The sequence below is a fragment of the Anomalospiza imberbis genome, chromosome 3 (genome assembly GCF_031753505.1).
Source record: "Anomalospiza imberbis isolate Cuckoo-Finch-1a 21T00152 chromosome 3, ASM3175350v1, whole genome shotgun sequence".
In the NCBI taxonomy this organism is placed as follows: Eukaryota; Metazoa; Chordata; class Aves; order Passeriformes; family Viduidae; genus Anomalospiza; species Anomalospiza imberbis.
Genome location: NC_089683.1, coordinates 32,007,523 through 32,035,205, shown reverse-complemented (window position 1 = coordinate 32,035,205; position 27,683 = coordinate 32,007,523). Strand labels below are relative to the sequence as shown.

The window sequence follows — 27,683 nt, the reverse complement described above, 5'->3', positions numbered from 1 at the left end:
CAGTAAGAAGAAATTTGATTTGAATTTGTTTTAATTGTAGCCACTGACAAATTTTACAGTCCAGGTAAATGTTTATCCCAAAATCCTGGCCATCATGGAGGAAGCATTATTTCTGGAGAAGTTATTGCAAAACAAAACAAAGCTAGCAGTAAAATCCTTCAGCTACTCAGACATACTGCATCTCAGTTTGAGGAGCCTGGGTCATCCTCAGGCTTTCAAGAAGGACTCTGAGAGACAAAGACTCTGCAGGGTTTGTCACAGGGTTTTTTTCTGTGACAAGAAACCACTGATAAAGAGTACATGATAGTCACATCTCTGTGTGTGTAAATGATAAAAGCCTCATTAATTATTGCCATAATTAATCTCATGTTCACACAAACCTGCTGCGCGTTGTGCCCATTAATGTTATCCTGCTACCCAACAGTTAATTAGATGGCACACTCTTCACTCAGTCTTATTTCCAAGTATTCTCTAGGAAAAAAAATCTCAGGGTTTTGCATATTTGTGGATTTTTTCCATCTCTGGTTCAACCTCAGCTGCCCAAGCACTGTCTTTGCTTAGTACAATTTTCTATTTGGCATATCCAGCATTGTCACAGAAAAGAAAACCCCGTTGTTTCTTGCAAGAACCTCTCCGGATGTTCTCAGGATTGGAATTCACCCATTCATTGTGCCAGGAATGCTCACCATTTTTTTCACATCAATGGATATAGGAGGTAAGAGCTCTTCTGCTCCCTTGAATATTTTTATCTTTTCCTTATGTTTCCTTGGATTATAAACTGACAGGATTTTCTTGACATTTTTCCCCATCAGCTTCTCTCTGTGCCCTTCTATTTGTCTCTTGCTGCTTCAGATGTGCAAGGAGTTGTTTTAGTGAAGGTTGCTTGCCGTTTCGAGAAGTGAACAGGTAGGTCTACCAATGTCATTTTCTCAAGCACTTTATACAATATTTAGTAGTCTGAAAGTTGTCCATAAATTGAAGATGAGAGTGAATAGAAGAATTCCATCAGGCCCATATTAGGATATGTTGGATTGAAGGAAAAGTTTTGATCAGTTAGGACTGCCTACTCTGAGTATTCCTGAGGAATCCTAAACACATTAGAATAAGTTATAAACATCTTGTCAGATTTCAATGACAGCATTCTGCCCAGCTGTCTCTGTGCTGGGAACAGCAGGAGCAATTGGAATAGAACAAAATCTACATCATGTTTTAAAAACATACTTAGAAATGCTGAAATGAAATTACTAATCCAAGCGAAAAAGTTTGAGAGAAAGTGAGCACAATCCATTTTTCCAATTTAACACATGACTTGTTTAAATTATTAAGCTATCCAACCACTTCTGTTTTACTTTAAGGCTAAGCTTTTCTTCCTTCAAATATTATTTCTTATTCATGACCCCCCAAATACACAACACAAATGAACCAAAACAAGTAATAACTTTCTTTAAACTCAATTGGTAATTCCAATGAGTCATTGAAATGACTGTGTGAAGTACTGAAAACAATTTATATTGCTGCTAAGAAACTTTGTTTATCCAGATGCAAATCTTCTTGTATAATGAAAAAATGTATAATAATGTATAATAATTAAAAAATGTAACACCTCCTTGTGCACCTATGAAAATAGCAGGAAGATAGACCTCAGTGCTCCACCACTTGTTCAGTCACACTTTGTAGTCAAGCCTACAAACCGCCCATAATTCTTCCTCTTTGTTACAGTGCATGAAGGAGCTCTCCCTCCAGGAGGGATATATATGTGTTGCTGCGTGTGGTCTAATTCCACTTTGTTCCAGAAAATTAATTTTCTTTAGAACTAAAAGGTTAAAAACTTGAGGCAGTTTACAGTTTTTAGACATGACTGCAATACTTCTAATTATCTAATAAAGGCTAATATAGAAGGCAGAAATAAGTTCAGAATTTGAAGGGCCAGTATCACAAATAATTTTAAATGTGTATTTAAAATATATTATTGTCCTGCATAAAATTAATTTAAAACCCCTGGCCCTTGCAGCAATATAACCAGAAGGATATTTTAAAACAAATAATACAGACTTCTGTGCTGGGAGTGTAAGGTTAACATTTGTCATGTCATAAATGAATGAGACTAATGAAGTTTACATGTCATGTAGTCCAGTTGGAACAAATATTAGGCAGTGACACTGCTGAGACTAACACTCCCTAAATAATGCATTTCCCTCACTTATTAAAAATCCTTGGTCTTGCTAGAAATGCTGGGTTTGAAAAAAAAAAATCTGTAATGATCAAATGGTACTAAAACTTTGACTTTCTAAATTATTAATCTCCTCACTTTGGAGAATTCAATATTCTCCAGCATAGGAGAGTCCACCTGACCTCAGCCTGGAAATTTTTTTAGTCAGTTTCTTGTTAGAGAAAAACTCATGCCACCTGCATTGGACTGCTATAGACAAGTTGTAACTTGGGTGCTCTGAATCATCTCTGCTCCATCATCTGCTCCATATCTCAGTGGAATTTTGTATCTCTGTCTTTAGACAGGGCTTGGCCTCCCAACTTTGATCTTCTCAGCCATCTTGAGATGTCTTACATAGATAGCACTGATGCTAATATCAATTTAAGCTGCTAGTTAGTCAGTCGGAAAAACTCTTAAAAATAGCAAACAAAAATACATAAAAATCTTAAATGGAGACATTTTTGCAATAATGTCTGTACTAAATTTAATGTGATTCATGTTTATGAATATTTACAACTTAAACTCCTGTCAGGGGTGTCATATACTTTTTGGTTTTGATTGCAATGTGTAAGTAATTTCTGACTTTTGGTTGAAGATAACATGCATTTTTTCTCCCTTAACATTTCTTTCCTTAATATTTCTTTCTCAATTAAACTTTCTATGAAATTTTGTAGAGGAAAAAACTAAACTCAATTTCAAGCAATAATATCCAGGTGTAAATTAGAAGGATACAGAAATTTTACTTCAATTCTGTAGAATGGTATGATCATCACATGCATCAATAGGAACATGATTAAACCAAGCCTGGATGCAAAATATTGCATTTCTTCTTCATTTTACTGTATTTACATGTTTGGCCTTCTCTTTCATTCTTCCCCCATTGGTAGAATTTTTGAAATTAAATTATTGTAGTATACAATATTTGTTGAATAGTGATGCCAAATAGTGGTGTAGAGTTTTTTACAGTCAAAATTTTATACAGGGTCAAACATTCCTTTAATAACCAACTTTACTGCCATGCAGTTTGGAATAATGGGCTTTCAAGCAGAGTTGGAGCAGGGAATTACTGGCCTGCTGAGGTTGACTGAGAAAATAAAAAAGCATTATTCATGAATGGCATCTTCACAGCTGAGGATTTCAGTTCCTAAGGTCCATCTTCCCATAACAATTTCCATAGTTTTAATTTCTCTTTCTAGAGATTGAGAGGAACGAAGTTGGGAAAATATTTTAACACATTTCAGTCCTTTCTCCTAAATGCATATGTAGCCTAGAGCAGTGGCTGAAGCCCTGGTTAAACTTGTCTTAAATAATTAAAATAAGCTCAAAGTTCCATTCTTGTCCTTGTTCTATACCATCTATATCTACACCTAGCTACCCCTGTATCTTCTTCACCATTTCAGAATCAGACGCTGACACTTCAAAGCGAAACAATAAAAATCAAAATTATGCTGAATAAATCTTGAAGAACTTCACAATATGCCTACATGATAGTGCAAAGCTTGAATAATAACAATTTTTTTAAAAGTAGAGTGGCTTGAGGAGAATGCATGCCTGAAAGCACCAAGGAAGATGATTTCAATGGTGATATGTGGCAGGGTAGAAGAGAATAGAGTCAGCATCAGCTGCAGTTACAAAAAATAATGATTTTTTTTTTCCCCTGCTGGTTAAAAGGAGGTTTTGTCCTCTTATTAACAATTTCTTTAAAAACTATGGCCAGAAGGTTAGTGTTAGTAATACTTAGTAGTTCTTTCAGGGGGAGTGAAGAGAATATTTTATGGACAGCTCACTAGGTTTTTTTTCCTATTTTTAGCTTCCCAATATATCTGTAAATTCCATGAGCAGTTAGAGTAACAATGTTTCATCTTTGTATTGCCACTGCTACTCAACAACAATTGGAAAAGTTAAATGAAACTCATGTACCTTAATCCAGTCATTTTATGTGAGAACAATCCCAAATATTTATTTAATTGTCGTTTTGTGAAAAACTAGTTATGGCATAAGACTTCTGCACCCCAGTGAAGGTCTCTTGAGGGATTGCACACAAACCTGAGGCTAATGGCTGTAAGGACAATTTTACTGCACTGTGGGTTTAACATTCAGCATTCTTCCTACCTCCTGACAACAGTGCTCTGGCTGGTCTGGGCTGCTCAGGTCCACAATCCAAGCACGATGTGTGCGTTTAACAAGCCAAGTCTGCACTAAAGCATCTGGCCCAAAGTCCTTTTCAATATCAGTTAAGATTGAAATGTATTCCTACAATGAAACATAAACCCAGAAGGATCTTCCCTCTTAAGTATCTCCTTCTATCTCTCTCGTGGAGTCACATTTTCCATTTCAAAACTTTGAGAAAAATCAACCTACATCCAAGGCAGAATTTAGAAGACCAAAACACTCCTCATTCTATAACTTCATTTCATGAACTGTTTTCTCATACAAGTGACTACATAGTACAAGGGGGGGAAAAAACGTATATTCAGTGTTTTCATTTTTCTATACAAGTCATAAAGTGCTCATCTGATGATGAAATTTTAAGAGAATCACTGGTTTTATTTTTCTAATTTAATGTTTTTCTTTTCTATTTTAGGTCCTTGGTCAACACATTACTTGAATTGTATCATGTAACTTCTATTTTGTATTTTTTTTTACCATTTTGTAAACGAATAAACTTTGATACCACAAAACTGTCTGATGGTCCTATCCTCTACAAAAATTTGCTCTGATTTTTTCCTGTTGCACAGTTGAGAAAAATAGGGAAAATGGGCAGAAAGTTTGAAGGCACTTTAAGTTCTGAAGGATAAGCATTGTAACTTGTCAGATTTTGTTTCCAAACATTCCAAAATAAAATAAATCAAAAAGAATATTCCAGGTTCTCCATCTGAGGTGCTCTAAAACTGTTACAGTGTCATACAGCAATGTTTGGAACATTTAGATGGATGTCTCTTTATGTTTCCAGTTGTTTGTAAAGATCCAGGCTGTTTTCACATAGATCTCATTATTTTAAATTCATGAAAGAAATTTATTAAATTTAATCGAGAACATTCAACAATGGGAGTAAGAGATGTTAAATCCTCCTGAAGCTATTGTTTTAAGCAAGAATTTTCTTATTTGGTTTTGATTCTATTCCTTGGTAGAAGTGCATTTCTCTTTGCAAATTCACTGCTGCTTGGGTGTGCTTCCAAGATTAGCATGGTACCTTTCTTGTTTAATATACATTTTAATATGCTATTACTGTGGTAGCAAATAGTGCGGAACTTCAATACAAAATATCTTACAATACAAAACAGCTATGGTATCCCTGGCATTTTTGACATGTTTTATTGTAAATGTACTTACAAATCCCCTTACTTCACAAGAGCATTTTAATCTTGGTTGCATAGATTTTAAGCAAGGACTTTACTCAGAAAACTGATTTTAAGTGTGCTTGAGCACTAGTATGCAATTTTATCTGGCAATCTCAGTAGCAGAAGAGGTAAAAGGTTCTGTAAATGGTGAAAGTGACTTGCCACGTTATGGAAATAACCTACCACTGACCTACTGTCCATACAAGGTATCTGATTATACACCTCACCTTTCTGTATAATATTCTTATATTCTACTCACAATTTTGGGTATCCTTTCAACACCAGCTATTCCTGTATTGTTTAAATTATATCTGTGTTCCTGAAATGCTTAATCTTCTAAAACTGCTGAAACATGAGAATGCCAAAGACAGTTGTTAAGATTCAACATCAGGTTTCTCAGCATATGAATTTGACACAGGTCTATAAAGAAAGATTGCTCAGTTAATAGTTATCTGTTGTATCTCCACCTGTTGTACTTAAATTATTAACTTGAAATCAAAAATTTAAAAAAAAAAGTTTATTGATTTCATTGTTTCAAAACTTTACAGAAAGAGTCTTTTTCAGAAAACTTTTAATTGAAGTAACAGAAGTCCTTTATAAATCAGAAAATGGCAAGCTGAATTACTGTCTTCAGCCGTGCTATTCATGCGAAAATGGTAATCAAAGAAAGAATGAATTTTTAATCCCACAAGAAACTGATATTTCAGAGGGCTTTTACAGGTACAGTGACCAAATATGAAATTTTTAAAGGCAGATGTGACTCCCCTCTGCAACAGACTGACTTCCATAAAGTCTAGGGGAACTTCCATTTCCCAAGGACAGATGGATCAATCAAAATACTGACCTTCAGGCACGATGTAAAGAGAGTCCTTCACCTGTACTGAAAATTCTGTGTGAGTTGAGTGAGATTGGCTGACTTGCACCAGTGAAATGTTTATGGACAGTCAGACTAGTGAAGTGCATCATTCTGCTGCTCTCAGGCAGACTTGGCTACTTTGAGGGAAAAGTTGCAGAGCAATAAAAGCAGTCAGGGTTTGGCTTTTTTCTTAATGGTTTGCTCTTAATCTTTATGCATTGGAGCAAGTGAAGAGTTCTTTGCTTTTTATTTCTTCAGTCATTGCAGAAGTAATACTACTGACCTCCCAAAAAGAATTCAGGTAAAGATCCCAATGAGATGAGGGCAATGTCATAACACATCCCAAATCAAACACACAGTCTGCGGCCCTTCACAAATTACTTAGCTAAGCAGGGAAGTCAGTAAGACAGGGTTGTCTGGCACTGGACAGAAGGTTGGCCTTGATACCCGTGTGGAGATAGCTAAAGAAGCATCCTTTGTTCATAATGAACATAGACAGGATTAGTAAGCTTTCTTTGCTCAGTGTCCTGAATTCTGTAGCAGTTTAGATTTTCAGGTCTTGATTTCACAAATTTTATCTTACTCTTTAAGTTTTCAGTGTCAGGTAGAAGTGAATAGTCCTGAGAATAATGCATTACTAAGCAATATTTTATTAAGACAGAAAATACTCTTCTTGTGATATCATGTGAGAACGACATTTATCTTTGATGTTGAGAACATTCATAATGAAGCACAGCTGCAAGGTATGGAAATTTTCAAAATAAGATGAAGTCTTCTATAAGTTAAACAGAACACCACAGTACTGGAGTGAGTAGCAGAGCTAGAGCTGCAGTGTCAGGCTGTCCCGTGAAAAGTTAGACTACTCAAAGAGCTCCAGTATGAATGCTAAGGAAACAGGTTAATAGAAAAAAGAGTTTTTAGGACTGGAGGATGGAGGAGAGGTGGTGTGCATTCCCAGTGAACTCAGCTTCTCTGGAGTCAGTGGAGAAAGAGTTCTATGTGTGCATACAGACAGAATGACAGTCTTAGATCATTGTGGCTCTTTTGGTTTGGCTTTACAGTTAGAAAGATGAATGTAATCAGTAATCATGTGTTGGGAGACACTTGTTGTGACACATTAACGATGCTCTTCATGCTATTAATCCTCATATTACTTGTGCCCTAGTTAAAAATTGAAGGCCTCAAACATAAATGCAGCACTTTGTCTGTACACAGCAGTCTGTGTCCAGGGATTCAGTGACATTTCAGGCACCAACAAAGTATGCAAATTTGAATCCAGCTACCCTCTCTATCCATCTGGTATTGGTATCAGCAGAGCTGCACACAAGGTGATTCTTACTCTGTATTATGAAGCAATCTCTTAACTGCAGAATTTTCCCTTTTGTTATTTTTTTCAGCTAGCAAGTATGTAAATATATACATAGACATTGTAGCACTGTAACTTTCTTATACAGAACATGTACAGAATACCCACCAGTGGACTTGGAAAATATATCAGTACTTATTATGCTCATGAATGAAAGAAATTGCCAGGAACTCTTAATGTATAACATTCTGGGCCTGATAAAGTTGTTGAAATGGCAGTTGATTTTTTTCTGAGAAGTCAAATCTATGTATTTCATTCCCTCAGCAGGGAATAAATGCCTACATGGAAAACTCCTTTTACAAAGATTTAATAGGCACAGGAAATTGCCTCTTAATTTAGTGTTTTCACGTCTTTGCCAACGGGTGTTTAATTTTTGTTATAACACTCTCAGTACAATACTGTCTTACCTTGGCTATACAATAGAAAAAAAACATCTGGGGAGTTCAGTGAACAACTTTGTGGGAAGATAAGAGGTGGCTGAAATTTGAGTTGCAGTTTTTATTGCAGACATCAGCTTTTAATTCCATTGTATTGTTTAACCTTCAATGTGGTTACTCTGGGAGTATATTTGATTTCATTGTCTTATTTTGTGCCCTCTGTGGATTCCCTACACCTGAATGATAGGTCTGTAGACTAAACTTTATGATGAAATGAAATATGCTGAAATTGTGTCTAAATCTTCTGAGTTTGTACTTGTAGAGGTTTCATAACATAATTGTCTTCAGATGTGGAAATCTCATCTACAAAGAAAATTGGTGAAGTTTTACAAATAATTCCTTTATGATGAACAATGTAAATGTATTTTGTGTTCTGTTGCAAAATTTTATACATATTTTTATGTGCATATGGATTCACAGATTCATAGAATAAGTTTGATTGGGAGGGACCTTTAAAGGCCATCTAGTTCAACGCCTTTACAATAAACAGGAACATCTTCAGCTAGATTAGGTTGCTCAGAGTCCCATTCAATCTGACCTTAAACATTTCCAGGGATGCAGCATCCACCACCTCTCTGGGCAACATGTTCCAGTGTTTCACCAATCTCATAATAAAAAAAAAAGTGTCTTCTTTACATCTACTCTGAAAATCAATATATATTGGTGTTATATATAAACCCAACATTTTAAATGCAAAGGGCTGGGATTTTGCTTTATATTTCACTGACTAGCAGGTCAAGGGAGGTAATTCTGTTCTGAACTCCACTCTTGTCACAACCCACCAGGAGTACTCTGTTCAGTTCTGGCCCCCCCAGCACAAAAAAGACCATGGAGTCCACAGGAGGGCCATGAAGATTGTCAGAAGGCAGGAGCCCTTCTCCTATGGAGACAGGCTGACAGAGCTGGGCTTGTTGAGCCTGGAGAAGAGAAAGCTCTGGGGACAGCCTTACTGTGCATTCCAGTACCTAAAGGAGGTGTACAAGAAAGTTGGACAGGGATCTTTTACACAGTCAAGTAGTGACAGGACAAGGGAGAATGGCTTTAAACAGAAAGAGTGTAGATTTAAGTTAGATATTAGGAAGAAATTCTTTACTGTGAGGGTGGTGAGGCACTGGAACAGGTTACCCAGGCAAGTTGTGAATGCCCCATCCCTGGAAGTTCAAGACCAGGTTGGATATAGCCTTGAGCAAACTGGTGTAGTGGAAGGTGTCCCTCCCCATGACAGGGGTGTTTGACTAGATAATGCTTTGGCTCCTTTCCAACCCAAACTATTCTTTGACTCAATGAAATGTCTAGGTCTTCTCTGTTTCATCCATAGTTCCTAATTCCTTAGGATTGAATATTATTGAAGCCTTGTGTAGACAGAGGAAAATCTTGGTAAAACCAGCTGCATATCATTGTACTGCTGATTTCAACATGTCACTTGTGTGGGCAAGTCTTGCAGCAGTAACATGACACCTGTTAGACAAACAGGTCGGTGATCCCTGGGTTTGGGACTGGTGCTGTGCCACAGTAGGTGCCCAGCAGCCCTTGATGTGAGCCCATTTACTAACAGGAACCAACACATACTGTTGGGTCACTTGCTGTCTGTCTCTTTCAGCTGGAGACACAGTGATTGCTAAGAACTGGCAGCTTATGAAAACAGGTGATACATGCTCAGAGATCTTCTTGGTATGCCCTCAAGGCCTTTTAAGTTACTTTGCTTGTAATAAGAGGATGCCAGAAGACCTTTATAGTCTATGTATAGACCACATGTATATATATACACAGCTACATGCCAGGCATGCAATACATATATGGCTGTGTATTTCTGCTTCAAATTTGCTGCAATTTCAAAGCCACTTCAGTACATCTTTCTCCTGTAGTTATCTTTCTAAAATATAATCTGCCTAACAAATGTCATCACAATGGTGTGTGCTCGAGCGTGTGCTCTTGTGCTGAGATCATCTTGAGAGAGATGGTCTGTGGAGCTGCAGACTCATCCCATCAGTAGATCATCCTGCATTAATGCCTCAAGCACTAATGCTAGCAAAGCTGTTCTGAGTTCTCTTAACTGATAAATGACTCTCACTCCTTATCAGCAAAACAAGTAATAGCAAGAACTTTGTAAACAGACAACATCACTAGGCTTTGCTTTTCTAATCTGTCCATATCCTTAATCATACAAGAAACATGAGGACATGGCAAGAGAAGAGCATCTGAAGCTTTTATTGAAATGAGGTGGCAGGACAATTGCTACCTTGTTCAGTCAAGGATATTCCCAATGCAAAACTTTACTCTCCTTTCATATTTTTATTGGCCACTGGGAGGAAATTAGGATGTAGGGAAGGGAAGAACTCATCAGTGGGAGAAAAATTTCTTTCCTTACTGCCAATAAGTGTTTTTGCCTGAAGTGGGCTACTAAAAGTTCCATGTGAAGAATGGTAAATCACTGGAAAAGAACAAAGTCACTAGTTTGGGCAGGTGGCTTGGTGGAGGACATCATTTATTGTGAAGTAATTGTGGGCAGGTAGCTGCAAGCCAAATTCAGAGAGTCACATTCCTGACACTTTAGATTTGGATTTCAGCTACAGTTATCACATATCCTAGATCTAGGCCAAGCCCTGATGGGAATATCATAAAAATTCTGCTTCAGGTGCAGTAGATGGCTTTTCAAGGTTTGAATATGTTTTCATTGCTGCTTTTGTCTTTTGGGTAAATTGACACAGTTTGCATCTGGAGGGGCTGTGTTGTTTTTGTAATCACATTTTATGATAACTGGCAAATAATAGCTTTAACTTTTCACAGAGGGAAGCAGAATGACTCTGGCAAACAAGTGTTCCAAGCAGAGAGCTCAAAGCTCCAATCTCCCCTTTCAGACAATATAAACTGACAGTATGATTATGTACCTTCAGAACAAGAATGTGCTTTAGAGGTTCAGGAAGTACTTGCCAAGCATAACTATTAAACACAGAACCTGCAGAAATCCCATCACTCAAACATGTGTATGAGGTAGTTTGTTCCAGTAGACCTTCTTGGTGATGGCATTAACATTTTCATATTTAGATACTGTCAAACTTATTGTTAAAAATGTTTCAGTGGAAATACCATATACATGTTTTTTTTTCCCATGCTTTATGTTTTTTATGCTTGCTTTTCAGCACAGCTAATTTGGTTTTATTGTGTTTTCCTGCAGCAGTTAAGATCATGGAAGAACCAGAATCATCAGGTGATGACATCTTTGTTACAGCCAGCACTTATGAAAGGTTGCCTTTCTTTACTGGTCCAAGTGATGTCTCCACTGTGCAGCCTGGGGCTGTTATTACAGATGTGCTGCCATCAATAGCACCACTGCCTGCAGCCACCAGCCCGTCCTACAGCCCCTCTGAGATCATCGAGCAGTCCCTTGACTTACCAGGTCCCTCAGTGCCAGCCCGTGAGGGCGTTCCTGCAGATGGCACCGGGATGGGAGTGCAGGACATTGCTGCCGAGCTGGATCAGATCGGCGCGGTGAGCACGGCCGCGCCGGACGAAGGGGAGCAGGGCAGTGGCTACATCCCAGTGCTGACCACGGAGCCTGCAGAAACCACCCCAGCGCCGGTGCTCAAGTATGTCACTACCAGCTCCATGACAACTGCAGCCAAAGGCAAAGAGCTCGTGGTTTTCTTCAGCCTCAGGGTAACCAACATGCACTTCTCTGACGACCTCTTCAACAGGAGCTCAACAGAATATAAAGCACTGGAACAACAGTTCATGCAATTGGTGGGTGAAAATCAACTTGAACAGCATGTGTGGTAGCTGGGTGCAGTTTAAAGGAATACACTGAAGTGCACAGTATTTTAACAATACTAAACCCTACCACAGTTCAGTCTGATAAGCTGTATTTTAAAGGATCCAAAAGCCTGGGATGCTCTTAAAGTCTGAAGGCAGGGTTTATGAAGTCAGTGATGAAAGATTTTACTTGATCAAGAGAACCCAGATATATGCCTAGCATGTAATTTATTTGGCTTTTTCTTAGATCCACATCAACAGTATAGCAGTGCTGATTATATCTGAGATTTGTGCCTGCTTGCTGCATTTAAAAATAGGCTTTTAAAAATATATCATAGCATAGACTGTGATTAGATATGGATTTTCCATGTTGGTACAATAGGGCACAGGTCAGCTCAGCTATAACATGCCTGTTATACTATGCCCTAACCTGCTTGGACTGAATGTTTGAAAATAATTAAATTTGGCTTTTGAGTGAGGTAATTTTTTTTCTCTGCCAGATGAATAAAGTTCCCAGCTGCTATGCATTTCATTACAGGGAAAATTGTTGCCCATCCATCTCAATACATTATTGAGAAAAGAGCAGAAATTCAGAAGAAGATACTTCTAAACAGAAAAGTTAATTTGTTCATGGAGCTTAACAATTGTATTAAACTCAGGGAAATAAATCTGTGATGTGTGTACTTGATAATGAAAATTGACTATAAGAGAAATTAATAGCAGGTAGACACTCACAGAAAGTTAAAATAAAGGCAAATTTCTGTTTTGCAGTTACTTCCATACCTTCAGTCCAACCTTACAGGTTTTAAGCACTTGGAAATTCTCAACTTCAGGAATGGAAGTGTGATTGTGAACAGCAAAATGAAATTTGCCAAGACAGTGCCATACAATATCACAGAAGCAGTACACTGTGTTTTGGAAGATTTCTGTGATGCTGCAGCCCAACACCTCAATTTGGAGATTGACAGCTATTCCCTGGATATTGAGCCAGGTAAGGTTGCATTACTAATGTATGTGCTATATCAAAACTAAGCAGACAATTACAGCTTCAGAAGTATGACTCTCTTGGAAATAACCACATTAGCAATATCCTCCCAGTGATATGGGGTAATAAGACAAAAAAAGATGTTGCAAATTCTCTGCAGATGTATTTTCATACTGTAATGAAAAGCTGGGTGGAGCTGTTGGGCTGTGCATGTTCACTATCTGCTTTTCAGAGACAGCGTGATCTCTAGAATAAGTACTGGGTGAAGACAGGTATAAGAAATGCTCATATGAAGTTTGCAGGCCTTGCACTGGAGTATGAAAACAATTTCTGATGATTATTGCAATGTTGTAAGCAAACCATGGTTTACAGCATCGTTAGATCTTTTTTTAAAGGGATACAGCATTCAAAACAAAAGGAGACAATATGTAGGAATAATTGGATTCTACAGATACTCACTAATTGGGCATGACTTTATGTAGTACTCCATAGATTTATAACTCTAGAATCCCTCTAGGATTTATATCTTTCAAATAAGTTTGTAGTCTTTGCTAAACAGTAGAAAGTCAGTAACTACACATCTGGACACTATTCTTACATCCAAAACTTAGTGTTTTCAAAAACTACACTATTTTATAAAATTGAAGCCTGAATCTATTTTCAGGCTCTGGTAATTATTTCAGGGTTGAATTTAACTTCATTGTCATGCAGAAAAACAATAGCAAAGGTATGCAGATGCCTCAAGGAGTTTTGGTTGAGCTGTTTTTTTATGGACAGATCTATGAAAATTCTGGAACAAAAATTAATTTACAAATCAGTTTCTAACCAGTTTTACATATGTCTTTGTGGCCACTAAAAGCATAGATAACTTGTGGTAAAGAAAGCGAACAAAATCACAGTATTCTACCCTTCAAATAAACCATGATAAACTGATGTTTAATAAATAAAGTATCAAATTAGTTAATTATAAAGAGTGAACTTTGGGCTGCCATATGTTCCCTGCTTTAGTAATACATTTTCATTAAATAAAAATTAAAATAAGAAAAATCCTAAAATGCAAGTTCAGAAAAATTTTTAAATCTTTCATCTTTATCCTATATGCTCTACTGATGTGGTATTTCAACAATAATTCAAGGAAACAGAGAGTTCATTTCAGAGACTTTGTGGAGAGAGCTGCTTTTTCAAGGCTCATAAGCTTATAAAGTAGTATAGAGTAAAAATAGAAGAAATTGTGTTTACAAAGCCAGTATATTCCAGTACAGGCGTGTCAAGGGCGTTTTAATTTCAGAAAACAAAAGAAACAAAAACCCCAACCTGCGTATCAAGTTCGGGTAATATAAGCAAACTCCTCTTTATTGTGAAACTGAGAGCCATCTAGTGGTAATGATGTTCTACCAAAGTGAAACATGGATGGGAACTGACAGTGCAAAATCTATATCAAGAGTCAGCAGCTGCAAAGGGCTGACTGCACTGATCATAAACAATACCATAAAGAAGGACTTTTCAAAATACCTGCACAAAACATTTCATTAGTAATTAAGAATTAATATCAAACTAATTAATAATTGATTTACATTTTTTCATTAATAATTAATTTCTGTGGAAGCAGCAAATATAACAAAGGATGCACATATGTGTTAAGGAAGATGAAATATTATCACAAGAACTCAGCCCATCCAAATGCTCTAGCCAAGTTCTACTTCTTGTTGGAGTTTACCTTTGCTCACGCTCCCAGTCCAGGAGCAAAGGACACATCAAACCAACATGCACATTGCAGATAGCAAAGGAAAATGGTGCACACTAAAACCCACTAGTCAAAAATTCAAAACAGGAATTAGCCATAAAATTATTGAGGGATTATAAGAGATAAGCTCTGATGGATTAATTTCTACCACTGAAGCATAGCCCAGTGTGTGTCTGAGATTTCTAGTACTCCTATAAGAAATGTAATCCTCATTTTTCATTTAAATTAGTATTACTGAGCATCTGGTATATACAGCATAAATGGCTGCAGAAGAAAACTCATCCCAGTTACAAGCTGCAATATCCAATACAAATCTTTTTTTTTTCAAATTAATTTCTAGTAAGAAGCACAGAATGGGACAGGAAAAGTATACCTGTGTAACAGCTGTCTCTGATTTGGGCCTTCCCATGAACATCAGCAGGGTCCTTTTCTCTTAATCTCACAGAAGCATTCCTTACTAATATTTTAAAAACAACACAAAAATCCAAGCAAGCCTTCCCAATGTTAACATACCATAAAACAGAAAAGCTTAAACAAAAAAAAAAAAAAAAAAACAAAAAAAAAAAACCAAACAAACAAAACCCCAAAACCCAAAACAACAACAGCAACAACAAAACAAATCCAAAAAAAAAAAAAAAAAAAAAACCACACACAAAAATCCAACACTACAAAGCCTGTAAACATATTCTTTGGATATGACAGTATTTCTACATTGCAGGTCTTAGTATTGTGCAATATTCAATAATCTAATTCCATTCCTCTGGCATGTCCTAAATTATGTGTTTAAGAACACATAATTACAGTTGAAATTATTACTCTCACATAAGGCTGTAGCACAGAATCCATGAGCATGATGATAGCACTCACAGCAAAAACAGGATAAAAATACCCAAATGTAAAAATCCTTGTCATTGAGATAAAAGTAAACTCTCTGCTTAACAAAGATGGGGTAAATCAGTGCAGATGTCAACAAGAACTAGCTGTGTCCTGTACAGGAAGAGGCTGTGTGTCTTTCTACGCTCAATGACATCCTCCTATCAGCATGCCCAAGTGGCAGGCCAGTAAACACGAGCTGTTTTCTCTGGCTGCCACAAGCCCTGCCAAGGCCCTTTGGGGCAATGCTTCAGTTAATGATTTACCCATCCTTTACAGCTGATCAGGCAGACCCCTGCAAATTCATGGCTTGTGACAAGTTTTCCGAGTGCGTACTGAACGAGTGGACAAAAGAGGCCGACTGCCTTTGCAAGCCTGGCTATGCCAGCCAGGATGGATTGCCCTGCCGGAGCCTGTGCGAGCTGCAGCCCCATCTCTGTGTCAATGGTGGCAAATGTGAGCTGGTGCCAGGAAGAGGAGCTGTCTGCAGGTAAATAGATTGATGAATTTTGTTAACAGCCCCATAAACCATGCTAATAAGCCAAAAGCTAGACATCCAGATGCTATAAGTCACCCTGCAAATACCTTTCTGAAGCATAAATAATCTCATGGATTATAGATAAATCATGGATAAATCCATTTCTGCGTATTAGTATAGACAGAACATTATGATCTAGTTATTTTTAAAGATGCTTCAGAAATTGTGATGACACACACAAAGGGATGCATTCATTTCAGATTTCCAAACACATTTTGGAAAAATGAAATAACACATTCACAGTTTTGCTACTGATTACATGATATCGCTTTAAGGAATTACATTTTTCTAGGATATATTAAAAAGGAAATCTTTATTCATACAGACTGTGATTCCAGACCATGCAATAAAGCACATGAAGGCTGAAGCTGCTTTCAGGGATTTTTGGGAAAGACTTGAAGATTAGCAGCTCTTCCTTACTGCAAATATATTTCTTAAGGATTTTTAAATGGAACTATCTTAAGTCAATACTGAGAACTACATAGTACTTGAACACATTAAGTCTCTTTTACAAAGTATCAAGTTTCTTCTCGTTGTAAGACTAGACAATTCAGACAATTATGTGATCTAGACAATTACATGAAACTGTATACTAGACTGGCACAGAGTAGCTGACCAGCCATGTACATAAACAAGAATCAAGTTACAATTCTTGCATTTGTTTATTCTCTCTTAGTACTTTGACTAGATTAATGATACATCTTTTACCTTACTTAGGACAGAACACCAAAAAATTAGAGCACTGGGCAAATTATTCAAACTATTCACTGTAACAACGCAACTACCAAAATTACTTTTCTTCAATGGGCATCACAGGAATTATATTGAATTCAACACAGTTACAGCCAAATTCCTGACTTTCAGAGTCCCATAGAGCAGCTGCAGCATTTAGTATTGGAAATCAGCCTGTGAGCTAGAAAGCTCCTTTTCAAAACCTTGCTGAGGTAGCAAGGGGTCTGACCTACTCCTCCAAGACTGATGCACTAAGGAAAATAACTCTTTCCCCGTTCAGAAAAACCCAGAATGTAGAGGTATAGCCAAACCATCATGAGGAGTTATAAAAGTATTAAAAACAATAAATGAAATTTTTTGTGAATCTCAGCAAGTCACAAATTCCCACCAGTGTCAGACTGACCGCTTGTGCAAACTTGTACTATCAGAGAGAAAATTATGGCCTACTATTTGCCCTTGTGCTCCATGTAAATTCACTTTCCCATTGTTTTAAAAGAGGAGTAGAATTCTGCTATTTGTAGAAGAACTCTTATTTCAGACCTTACTTCCCAGAGTGAAATCACCAGTAAATAGAATATAAGCTTCAAAGTTGTGTTCAGACACTACCTTAAAACATACCTGAACTTCTGAAGTTCTAAACTACAAGGGTTACCTGTGGGGTTAGGAATTTGTCACAGATATTTAAAATGCATTATTTCCTTAAAATCTGTAAGTCGGCAAGGAATATGTCGGCGTCTTTTTATTTAAAACTCACTCTTGAATGTAAAACTATTATCTTTCTCTATCATTAATCACATTATTTTCATGCAGACACATAATTATTTGATATGAGTTCATATTACATTGCAGATTTTCCTTTCTTTTTGTTTAAGATACTCAGTATTTTTTGCCTTGAATTTCTGTACATTTTTTCTCTTCCTTTCCTTATTTTAGATGCCCTGTACGTAGACACCAGCTTTACCAAGGACAGCGCTGTGCAAAATTTGGTCCAGAACCCATACAACCCTTCATTTTTAAACCTCTCATTCTTGGCTTAGGAAGCCTTGGTTTTCTTTTCATCATTTTAATTATTAAGATAAGAAGAAAATGCAAAAGAAACTCTAATATGCAGTAAGCTGCTCACAATCTTTTCCTTCACATTTCAAAATATTCCTTTTGTTTCTTTTGCAATTTAAAATCTTACCTAAACAAAAATGTTCTGCATTGTAGAAGTCCTACCCTCAGCAGCTGCAATTCAGAAAATGCTGTAAGGATTAATCCTGCTTTTGAACACGATGAATCCCTATCTAGCTTTTGTCACACGGCTTGCAGTGTAAGTGCTTGTCTCAGTTCCTCAGAGATCCTTGATCACGAAGCATTACATGAACTTGAAAACGCAATTCAGCCTGGAGGTAAACTGCATGGAAATCCCTTTCTCATCCCTCAACAAACAGCCCCACCTGAAATAACAGGTCCACCTTCATGTATTAACTCCACAACTAAATCAAACTTGAAGCTACTCTCTTGCTTGGCAATTTCAGAACTGAATATACTAATGCATTTATTGCTTTCCACATTTACTGCAGTGTAGTTTTCACAACAGGACTGTAGAACTGCTTTTCTTACAGCTCTCTTGCATGGCTCTAGCAGTCTATTCTAGCTGAGTGCTTTTAGTCATTTACAGAAATAATTAGTGGTTTGGTTTTTCACTCTTGTAGGTCACCAGATGAGTTTACAAAACCAAGACTGACCAGTTAGTCTCTGGAATTCTTCGTTTGCAGCATCAGCCAGACAAAACCAAGGTTTGTGACTATTTTCAAGAACCTTAGAAATCTGTTGTGTCCCATTGTTAATGTCACCAGGGAGCCTCTTTGTAGTAATTTCATACAAAGAAAAGCTCAGATGTTTTTGATGCTTGACATGACAACTACATTTTCTTCTTAAATGTTTTTATGCAACAAAGTTCTATTTTGTGTAACCATGTGCTAATGCAGCAGTCACTGGAACAGGTGAAGGAAGAAGAAATACCTGAAATTACAAATTAACACAAAACGCAATCCAAAGGATAGGTATAAATAGCAGCACTAGCTCACTTAAAATCTCAGATCACTCAGTCTGGTTAAGCTACATAGAGTTTGACATGTAGGAATTCTAATTTGAGCAGAATACTGCCCATATCTCAAGTATTATTTCAAGTTTTGCTACTTGAAACCCCTTGTATCTTTGTGGAAGGAAGAAAAGTCAGAAAGGAGAAAAGCTGAGTCTGGCAGACTGTTTCTGATGTATCTGAGTATGTCCTCTTGGTAGGAACCAAAAAAAAAGCTTTTACTTTGCCATTTTTCATTTTTCTGAATTACAGCCCAATTAGGAATAAAAAGGTTTTGCTATAGGCTGTTAGCACCCATTGTTATGGTGGGGAATATCAGTACAGGAGTGTCCTTGGCACTAGCTGGACATTTTGGAAGACAAGAAATCAACTATGTGAATCTTGGGCTTCTAGCGCGTTTGTTATGTCAATAAAAGAACAAGCAAAGATACCATAAAGAAAGATTTATTACCACTGATCTTCATCATACCCAGGTCTGGTCTCCTCAAGTACAGTTACACACTGAGCTGAAAATGGGAGGACTGGAACACAAAGATAGAGATGGACAAAGCAGCACGGTGTAGCAGTTTGGGAAAGCTCAAGAATGAACTTGCTTAACTGGTCATAAAAGCATGAGCACAGATGTTTGCAATTAGTATTTTATACCCACCTTAAAAGAAATGTGCCTGTGGGCAATTGTAGACTAAAAAACTTTCATAATAGCTAAACTACTTAAAATACTACATAGAAAAGCATTAAATATTTTATTAAAGTAATAAAATGGCACATCTGTGAAAGAAAACCAGGTCTGTGTCATCTAGGCAATATTTGAATTGCCAAAAGTACACTGACAAAGCTCTTCTCAAGATCTAGTTAAATTAATTAATTTAGTGAGAAATCCAGCAACCACAAAATTGAAATGGGTTTAAAAGAATTAGGTAGCTATTTTTCACTGTTACTTAAATTCACAGTGAATGTTTACATCACCCTTAGATTCAACAAGTTTTTAGTGATTTGAAAAAAGTCAATGGCAGAAGAAAATGAAACCTTTCATTAGCTGAAACTAAAAGGAGCACTTTGATTTCATAATCTAGAAAACTCCTTCAGGCTAAATTTTTTCAAATAGAATATGGCACTTGAACTGAATTTTCAGGATGTGGCTATCTACAGCTTGTAGGCCAAATTGAGAGTTCAGTATCTAAATTCTGGTCTGCAATATGTAATGACAGCAGTGACATCTTTTTAGGACATATTATCTAGAGTAAGTACTGCTCTGTATTTATAAAGGAATATATTAAAATAGGCATAAAGTTCCAATAGAAGCTAAAATAACTTTAAAATCCTTCCCAAATACGAAAAATGTCTCCAGTTTAGTTATAGAACCACTACATGGAAAATTATTGCACAACTTACTCATCAGAGGGGGTTTTGATTGAGTCGAGTTTTACCCAGCTAGTCATTCAAAAACTAACAATCTTTAACATATCCAGGGATGGGGTATCCACAACTTCTCTGGGCAATCTCTTCCAGTGCCTCACCACCCTCACAGTTAAGAATTTCTTCCTTACATCTAATCGAAATCTCTTTCAATTTAAAGCCATTCCCTCTAGTCCTATCACTCTCTGCCCTTGCAAAAAGTCTCTCTCCCTCCTTCTTGGGCCCCCTGTAGATACTGAAAGGCCACTAGAATGTCTCCCTGAAGCCTTCTCTTCTCAAAGCTCAATTCTTATCATGAACTACCTATTTTGATGACCTTGCCTATTAGACATTAGATAAATAGTACCTTTTCAAATTCAACAATACTTTCCAAATGTCTTATGAGATTTTCTCTTATAGGTATTCAAGAAAGAAGGTCTGCATTATTCAAGATTGGACTTCAGGATGAGTATGAAAAAAAAATAAAGGATTCCTAAAGATACAATATTTTGGCTCTAAAATCAGTGCACAGGTTAAAAAATAGTTTTACTGAAGGAAAGAAACCAAGTTGAGCACCTTTCGAGCATGTCTAAAATGCCTGGTAGGAAGTCCCCACTATTAAGATGCATGCATTAAGCTTCTGGTGCTTACACATCTTAACTGTTTTATTTAAGAGCTGAATGCTAGAAATAGATTTTGCTGAGAAGTGACATTTTTCAATATTGTATGTTACAGTCATTCTGGTAAAAATGTCAATGGAGCTTCAGTGCATTTCTATACCCCTTAATGAACCTTCCTTACACACACTGACGCAAATGGTGAATGGAAATTAGAGCTGTCATTGACCAAAGGCCACATTAAAAACATTTGGGAACTTCTTCATTCCCTCCCTAAATGCTCACATGGCAAATCACACAGAAGTTGGATTTAATTTTTTAAGGGTTTTTATGAACATCAGATTCCTATTTTTCTGTTAATAAACACATCATTTTTACATAAGTACATATTCACTTAACTGTTTAATTCTGCTGACAGCAAAACTATCAGGTTATCCTAAGACTTCAAACCTTTTGCTGAGGTCCAATAAGTGGAGTTTCATGTTTCCAGAACATGAGATTTATATTCACAAGCATCCTCCTGGTAGTGAGTAAATTAGAATTGCACATGAGAACCTACACTTTAGAATCAGTATCCACACAATTTTGAGAAGTTACTGTTAGTTTTTGTAGGAGAAATTCAAGCAGACAACGGGTGGCCATTAAGTATTCTGTAGGCTTATTAATTTATGCACTATGAATCCACAATCCTGATTCAAGTAGGATCATTATTTTACCTTGAGTATCTTTTTCTTGAGTACATATCTCTATTTATATTCTGCACCAGTGTTGTATTCAGGCACTGGTTTGCTGCTTGGTGCACACCACAAGTCGTACTTACAGCTCAAACTGAGCTTCTACAAAGTTCATGACTATCCTGGATGACAATGCCTCATTCAGATGTGAAACTTCCGTGTATTCAGGACAGCAGCTGACTTTGGTGACAATTCTTACTTCGTGCAGTGCAGTTACCACAGCTAAGACTGAACTTGGGTTTCCCTTCTCAAGTCCGCTCAGAACTGTTTACGAATTCCAAACAACTGCACGGGTTTGCCTGCAAAAAAACCACCGGAACTGGTGACTGTGTACGAATGAAGGCAGTGCACCAAGAACATAAGGTTGAGTTTCTAAGCTGAAATAGTGGTTTTACTTACTTTATCTAAGTAGGAAAGAAAAATAAAGAAGAAACCTAAGATGTGTTTTTACACAGTAACACTTGAATAAAATTACTTTAAAAATTACTTTTTGCAGGGCACTGGAAGTCATCCTTGCCTACAAATGCTAGCTTTTCACTATTGCTCATGTAAGCTAAGAATGCATTAAGAATGCTGATAGCATTCCATTTTTTTCCATTACAAATGTATTTTTGTATGTGTTTAGTGTATTTCAACTTATACTAGTTATCATTAGCCAGAATAAAAAAATAAGTAATTTTAAAATATGTATTTTAATAATGATTATTCATGATTGTATTTATCACTCTCAACTATTAATTACCAAATATATTTGCCGGACATAAACCTTTTGTATTTCAATAAAACATAATAAAATTATTTCCTTGAAAATGTCACAGGGAATTGAAGTGATACCTAATATTACACTAAAGCTCACCGTGTTACTTTAAAACTGACGTAAAGTCATAGTTGGAGATAAAAACCATAAGGAAACTGAAATAAAATTACATTTCCTAGATAAAGTATGAATTACTTAAATCTTTTTAAATTAAAAAAATACCACTGTGAGTTGGCCCTTAAGATGAAAAAGGTCCCTGAGACACTAAGGGGAATACAAACAAACAAAACCCCACAAAAGCAATACCACATCTTTATCCCAAACATAATGCTTCCACCACAGCACACACATTCAAAGCAGCAGAGCTGGTGTCACCAGTCACTGACTGACACAATCTAAAATTAAAAGGATGCACAGTACAGAGTATAGCAAATGACAGACATATCAGAAGCTATGGCAATAAATGTTTAAAAAGTACGGAAAGTAAAAAGATACTTGTTTAAATAAATACTGAGAAATGAAGTATGAGATTTAAGATAACAAAATCAGAATTTTCTAATATAAGAATGTTATTTTGGAGGAACACTTACCTTAGAAAGTAAAGACAAAATCTTTACTAGAATAAAGCTTTAAAAAGTAGATTTAAGTACCAAAATATCTCATGGAAAAACAGCAGACAGAACCAGCAAAGGAATATTTTTATATTTCTCATACCAAATTTTGGTAATTTCTCATTACCAAAATATCTCATGGAAAAACAGCAGACAGAACCAGCAAAGGAATATTTTTATATTTCTCATACCAAATTTTGGTAATTTCTCATTACCAAAATATCTCATGGAAAAACAGCAGACAGAACCAGCAAAGGAATATTTTTATATTTCTCATAACTTAATTAACCCTTATTCTTCAACTCTTCAAAGACAAAAACAGTAAGAAGATACAAGTAAGATTTCAACATGTAATGTTTATTTTTTATTTTTAATTTTCAGTACAGTATTAAGAGGTCATTTAAATACTTAAAATAAAGATATTTGAAGAAAAAAAACAGAGGATTCAACTAGGTAAAGAAAAACACAATCTTATCACTGGATAAAAGACAAGTATTTAATGACCTTAGGATCTTCAGAGTAGCATTCTCAAGAAAATGCATATTCCTGGGTCACCTAGTCAGGAATTTAGCTTAGTGTGGTGATTCTCTTCCTATCCTTTGTTTTGTGGAGCATTTTAGGCAGATCTCACCTATAATGGACAGCTTAATTGACAGGCAGGAGGATTTTTTTTTTTTAATTGAAACACACAGAGAACCAAGCCAATGTGCTTTAAAAATCTCTATAATTTTCTCTGTAATTATAGATCAGATAGGCATCAGGTCATCCTACAGTCCCTAAGGATCAACCCTCTCCCCTCATTTTATATTTCCTCTCCAAATCAACCAACTATAATTATCTGACACAGTACAAGTGATCATGGAAACAATTGGTAGGCAGTTAAATATTGCCAGACAGGTAAAAAAAAATAACCTGAAACTAACTGAAAATTAATTTTGCTTCACAAAAAGATAAGTAAAACTAAGAGCAGAAGCTGCTTTTGGTTTGGAGTGAAAAAAAAAGGAGGAAAAAAAGCAGCCTGCTACTGTGCAAACTAGAATACCCTGATTTCTGGAATGCATCTTTCTGCTTTCCTCAGGCATACTTCTGGAGCAATGCTGGGAGGTGGGAGCATCTCATTTGAGATGTCCAGCCACCAGAGGCTCTTCCACTATTTCAAAGTCCATTTTATTTTCATGATAGCTCACATTTGTTAGTCATTTAGTAAAGAAAAATTTCCAAACATCCCATTCTGATGAATATATTTTCTTTTCAATGCCAGTCAAGGAAATCCTGGCATAACTAAAGTAACAGAGTAGGAAAGGTCAGTTAACTTTATTTAAAGTTCCCTGCAGGTATGTTTACACACATACATACTAAAATATTATAGCACATATATGTGCCTATACCTCCACACACGTAAGCATTTGAGGTTCTTTGCTTACAATATGCAGTCTCATAAGATCCATGGATTTTTAAAGATATATACACTAAGATGGAATGTGATAAGTTAAGCAGGTAAACCCAGGCAGAAACAAACACAGGTCAGGTCAGTGATTTTTCTTCCTTGGATCACATGAGCAAACACAAATTCTTTCAATGCTGAGTGTTTGGGGACTGGAAGTTGTCACATTTTGGTTCCAATGCAGTAACACACTAAACCAGTAATCTAAATTTCATAAGCTGCACCTTTAAACTCATGCAACACTGTACAGGTTTGCACACAACTTTCCAGCCAGCAGTCTGATGCACTTCTCCTTTCATCTTCCAGCCAAAAATGACTTTCAGTGAAGAATTTGGGTAAAATGAAAACAATTTTCTCATTTGCAATCACATGACCAGGAAGTAGAGTGGGTCTGCAGCAGAAGCTGAGATTCCCTGACACAGTGGACGTACGGAGAGTTAAATACCACTTGAATATCTTCACATTATTCCCATAAGGAGTGCATTTATAACAACAAGCAGACTGTGGCACGCAACCACAATCTAAGGCCAGCAAGGAGCTTTCTTTGTGCTACAGAACCACCCCTCTCGAAAATTAAGTATATTTATGCATTTAAAAATTAAAGTTTCCAAGAGGTTTCATGCTCAGTAATGAGTGCAGAAATTATTTTATACTGTAAGCAAACTCTCAATCAAAAAGGGCAAAAATTCATTTTTAAATCAGGCTATGTAATAGGACATCAAGCTACTTATATTCTGGATTTTTATCAGAGGGATAACAAATGGTCATGTTTAATTTGTTGAAATAATGGCCAGCAAGGTAAAGCAATGTTCACATAAGTGAAAGAGATGTGTCTTAAAACTGTATGAAATTAATGATTCCCACCCACAAAAACTCCCCAAACAGCTTAATAAAGGAACTGTTGCAAGCTATGAAGCTTGATAGAGGAGATTAATATACAGCTCAGCATCCAAATCATTATGATATTCCAGTACACTAAAAATTGTAGCTATTTCATCAGCATATAGTATTAAGATGCATTCTGTTATTGGACCCATTTTTAACACAGTCTAACAAAAGTTACAGACCTTATAAATCTCGTTACAGTTAAAATAAAGAGGATTTCTGAGGCTCGGGCCTCAATATCCAGTTAAGTTATACTGCCAGCAAAAAGCTGAACATATTTCCCTTAATGCTATCCTTAATCTTATATACTTTCAGATACAAAGCTTGGACAATTTTGTGTAATATGTTGAAATTACACTACCTGGCTAAACAAACTGTCCAAGAATTGCTAATAGAAATGTGGTCAGAAAAATAAAGCCTAAAGCAGATTTGTACTAAAGAGGAAAAAAAAAAAAAAAAAAAAAAGAAAAAAAAAAAGAATCTATGAGAGAAGCCCTAAAGAAGAGCAGTACATCCTTTGAGGACCTCCAATATTATACTATTTTGATGTATATGAATGCTTTTCTTGGAATATACAGAAAACCATTTCTCTTAAACCAAGACGGAGAATGCATTAAACAGGGGTTTACAGGTCTCAAGTTTAGGAGGATTTCCCACCAGGTTCTGGCAAAACAAAAATCATTAAATACAGACAATAACCAGTTTGTAAATCAGGACATAAAATGTCTCAGATTATATAAAAGTATACTCCAACTTCTCTGTAACAGAAGTCAAAGCTAAGGCCTCACAATTCCAGTTATTAGAAATAGCATATTCTCTTTTCTAGGCCACCACTTGAAGCCAACTACTCAGTGTTTTAAAGAAGGAATCTTATAAAAAGGTGGTTGCAGTGCAGTTCTTTGCAGTATGTACCCAAGTACAGACAGATTGCTTAAAAGTGTTAAGAGTTATAACAGAAACTGTTAAAGAAAATGCAACAAATAAACAAAATGCAGCAAACTACACCTACTGAAGTTTCTTCCGGGTCCTCATACCTAGTAAAGTTCACTACACAAATTAAACATCATGAAGTACAAATTAACAAACCACATGATTAATAAAATCTGTTCACTTTATATTAAACATCTCTACTCTGATTACAGAATGTTTAGGCCCCCTGTAGCACAGAGGAACTCTTCCCTTTGTATCGCGGGCACGGTTCTCATCTTGAAGGCTCCTGTGCCGAGTGCCCAGTTATTTCAACAGGTTCTGCAGCATCGCCGTAGCATAGGTAGGACGAGCTTGTCTGCTTGCAATCGCGTTTTGGAGATACTGGATGCCTCCACAGCGTTCCCAAATTTCTTCAAACTGTCTCGGTAAAATTTCAGCACCTCGCTTTCGGGTCAAGCCAGTCTCTTCAAGATTAAGCTCACACATATCCATATCATCCTTACCTGAAACGGTAAAGGGAAAAAGAAAACATATTTTATATAATTCAAAGGTCCCAGCAATAAAAATTAGATCCTTGTTAATTAGATTTCCTCTCTGTAGATCTGGTTTGCTAGTAGACTTCAGAGCTTATGAGGAAGTCCTCAGATACAGGCATTTTTCAGTTTCCTGCTTTTTTCTTACACATAGAACACTAAAGCAGTATGAGAATAAAATAGTATCAGATGCTGCAATTGACAGAGCTGTGCTTAAACAGCAAGAAAAAAGGAATAAAGGGAAGAAGCTGAAAGATCATCATCTCGATATATTCTTCTGAAACCCATTACAGGATGACAACCACATTAGGATTACATATACTTTCAGTTTCAGGCCACTTCACAGTGAACTGCTTTACTTTTGGTTAAATGTATCAAAGCAGCTAAGAATTCCAGACTTTGGATCAAGGAGCTAATCTGTCAGCCTACCACCCAAAACAAACAGTGTTTACCAAATGGGACCAATATAGACAATCCAATTAAATTATATGTATAGCTCACAAACTAAATTGTAGATTGTAATCTTATTTTTAACAGGTACTCACGACAGCAGTGCTACTTTTAGCTATGGGCTTTGGCACTGAACAGTAACAGTTGGTATAAGGAATTCTACTTAAAATAATTTGCAGAAAATAAGCTTTTGTTGCTAGTAAAGCATAATTCTGAAGTGAAACAAATTGGCTATGGCCTTTCCTCAGTTCCTAAGTTAAATACAATATCTCAAAACACAGAAGCGTAAGCAGCATTTCTCCAGTGTTTTCTCCCCTGCTTCTCACCCTCCAGAAAAGGAGGATACGTTTCACTACCAGATAAATCTCCACCTATCTATTGCAACATTTATTTTAGATTTTTAAGATTAA

The 27,683-nt window shown here is 36.4% G+C and overlaps 2 protein-coding genes across 4 annotated transcripts in view; one reads left to right on the top strand and one right to left on the bottom strand.

Annotated features, from left to right (window-relative positions):
• The window catches only part of IMPG1 (interphotoreceptor matrix proteoglycan 1), a 55,299-nt gene extending 32,817 nt beyond the window's left edge, over positions 1–22,482 (top strand). Inside the window, exons 14-20 of the mRNA XM_068182991.1 lie at positions 11,385–11,950; positions 12,731–12,950; positions 15,841–16,051; positions 17,765–17,941; positions 18,041–18,222; positions 18,529–18,612; positions 20,733–22,482. Coding sequence (XP_068039092.1) covers positions 11,385–11,950; positions 12,731–12,950; positions 15,841–16,051; positions 17,765–17,941; positions 18,041–18,222; positions 18,529–18,560 — 1,388 coding nt within the window. The 3' untranslated portion in view covers positions 18,561–18,612; positions 20,733–22,482. The remainder of the gene's footprint in view (positions 1–11,384; positions 11,951–12,730; positions 12,951–15,840; positions 16,052–17,764; positions 17,942–18,040; positions 18,223–18,528; positions 18,613–20,732) is intronic.
• Positions 22,483–25,045: 2,563 nt separating this feature from the next.
• The window catches only part of MYO6 (myosin VI), a 101,364-nt gene continuing 98,726 nt past the window's right edge, over positions 25,046–27,683 (bottom strand). For all 3 annotated transcript variants that reach the window (XM_068183869.1, XM_068183870.1, XM_068183871.1), the window contains one exon: positions 25,046–26,793. In XM_068183869.1, the coding sequence (XP_068039970.1) occupies positions 26,594–26,793 (200 nt within the window). In that variant the 3' untranslated portion in view covers positions 25,046–26,593. The remainder of the gene's footprint in view (positions 26,794–27,683) is intronic.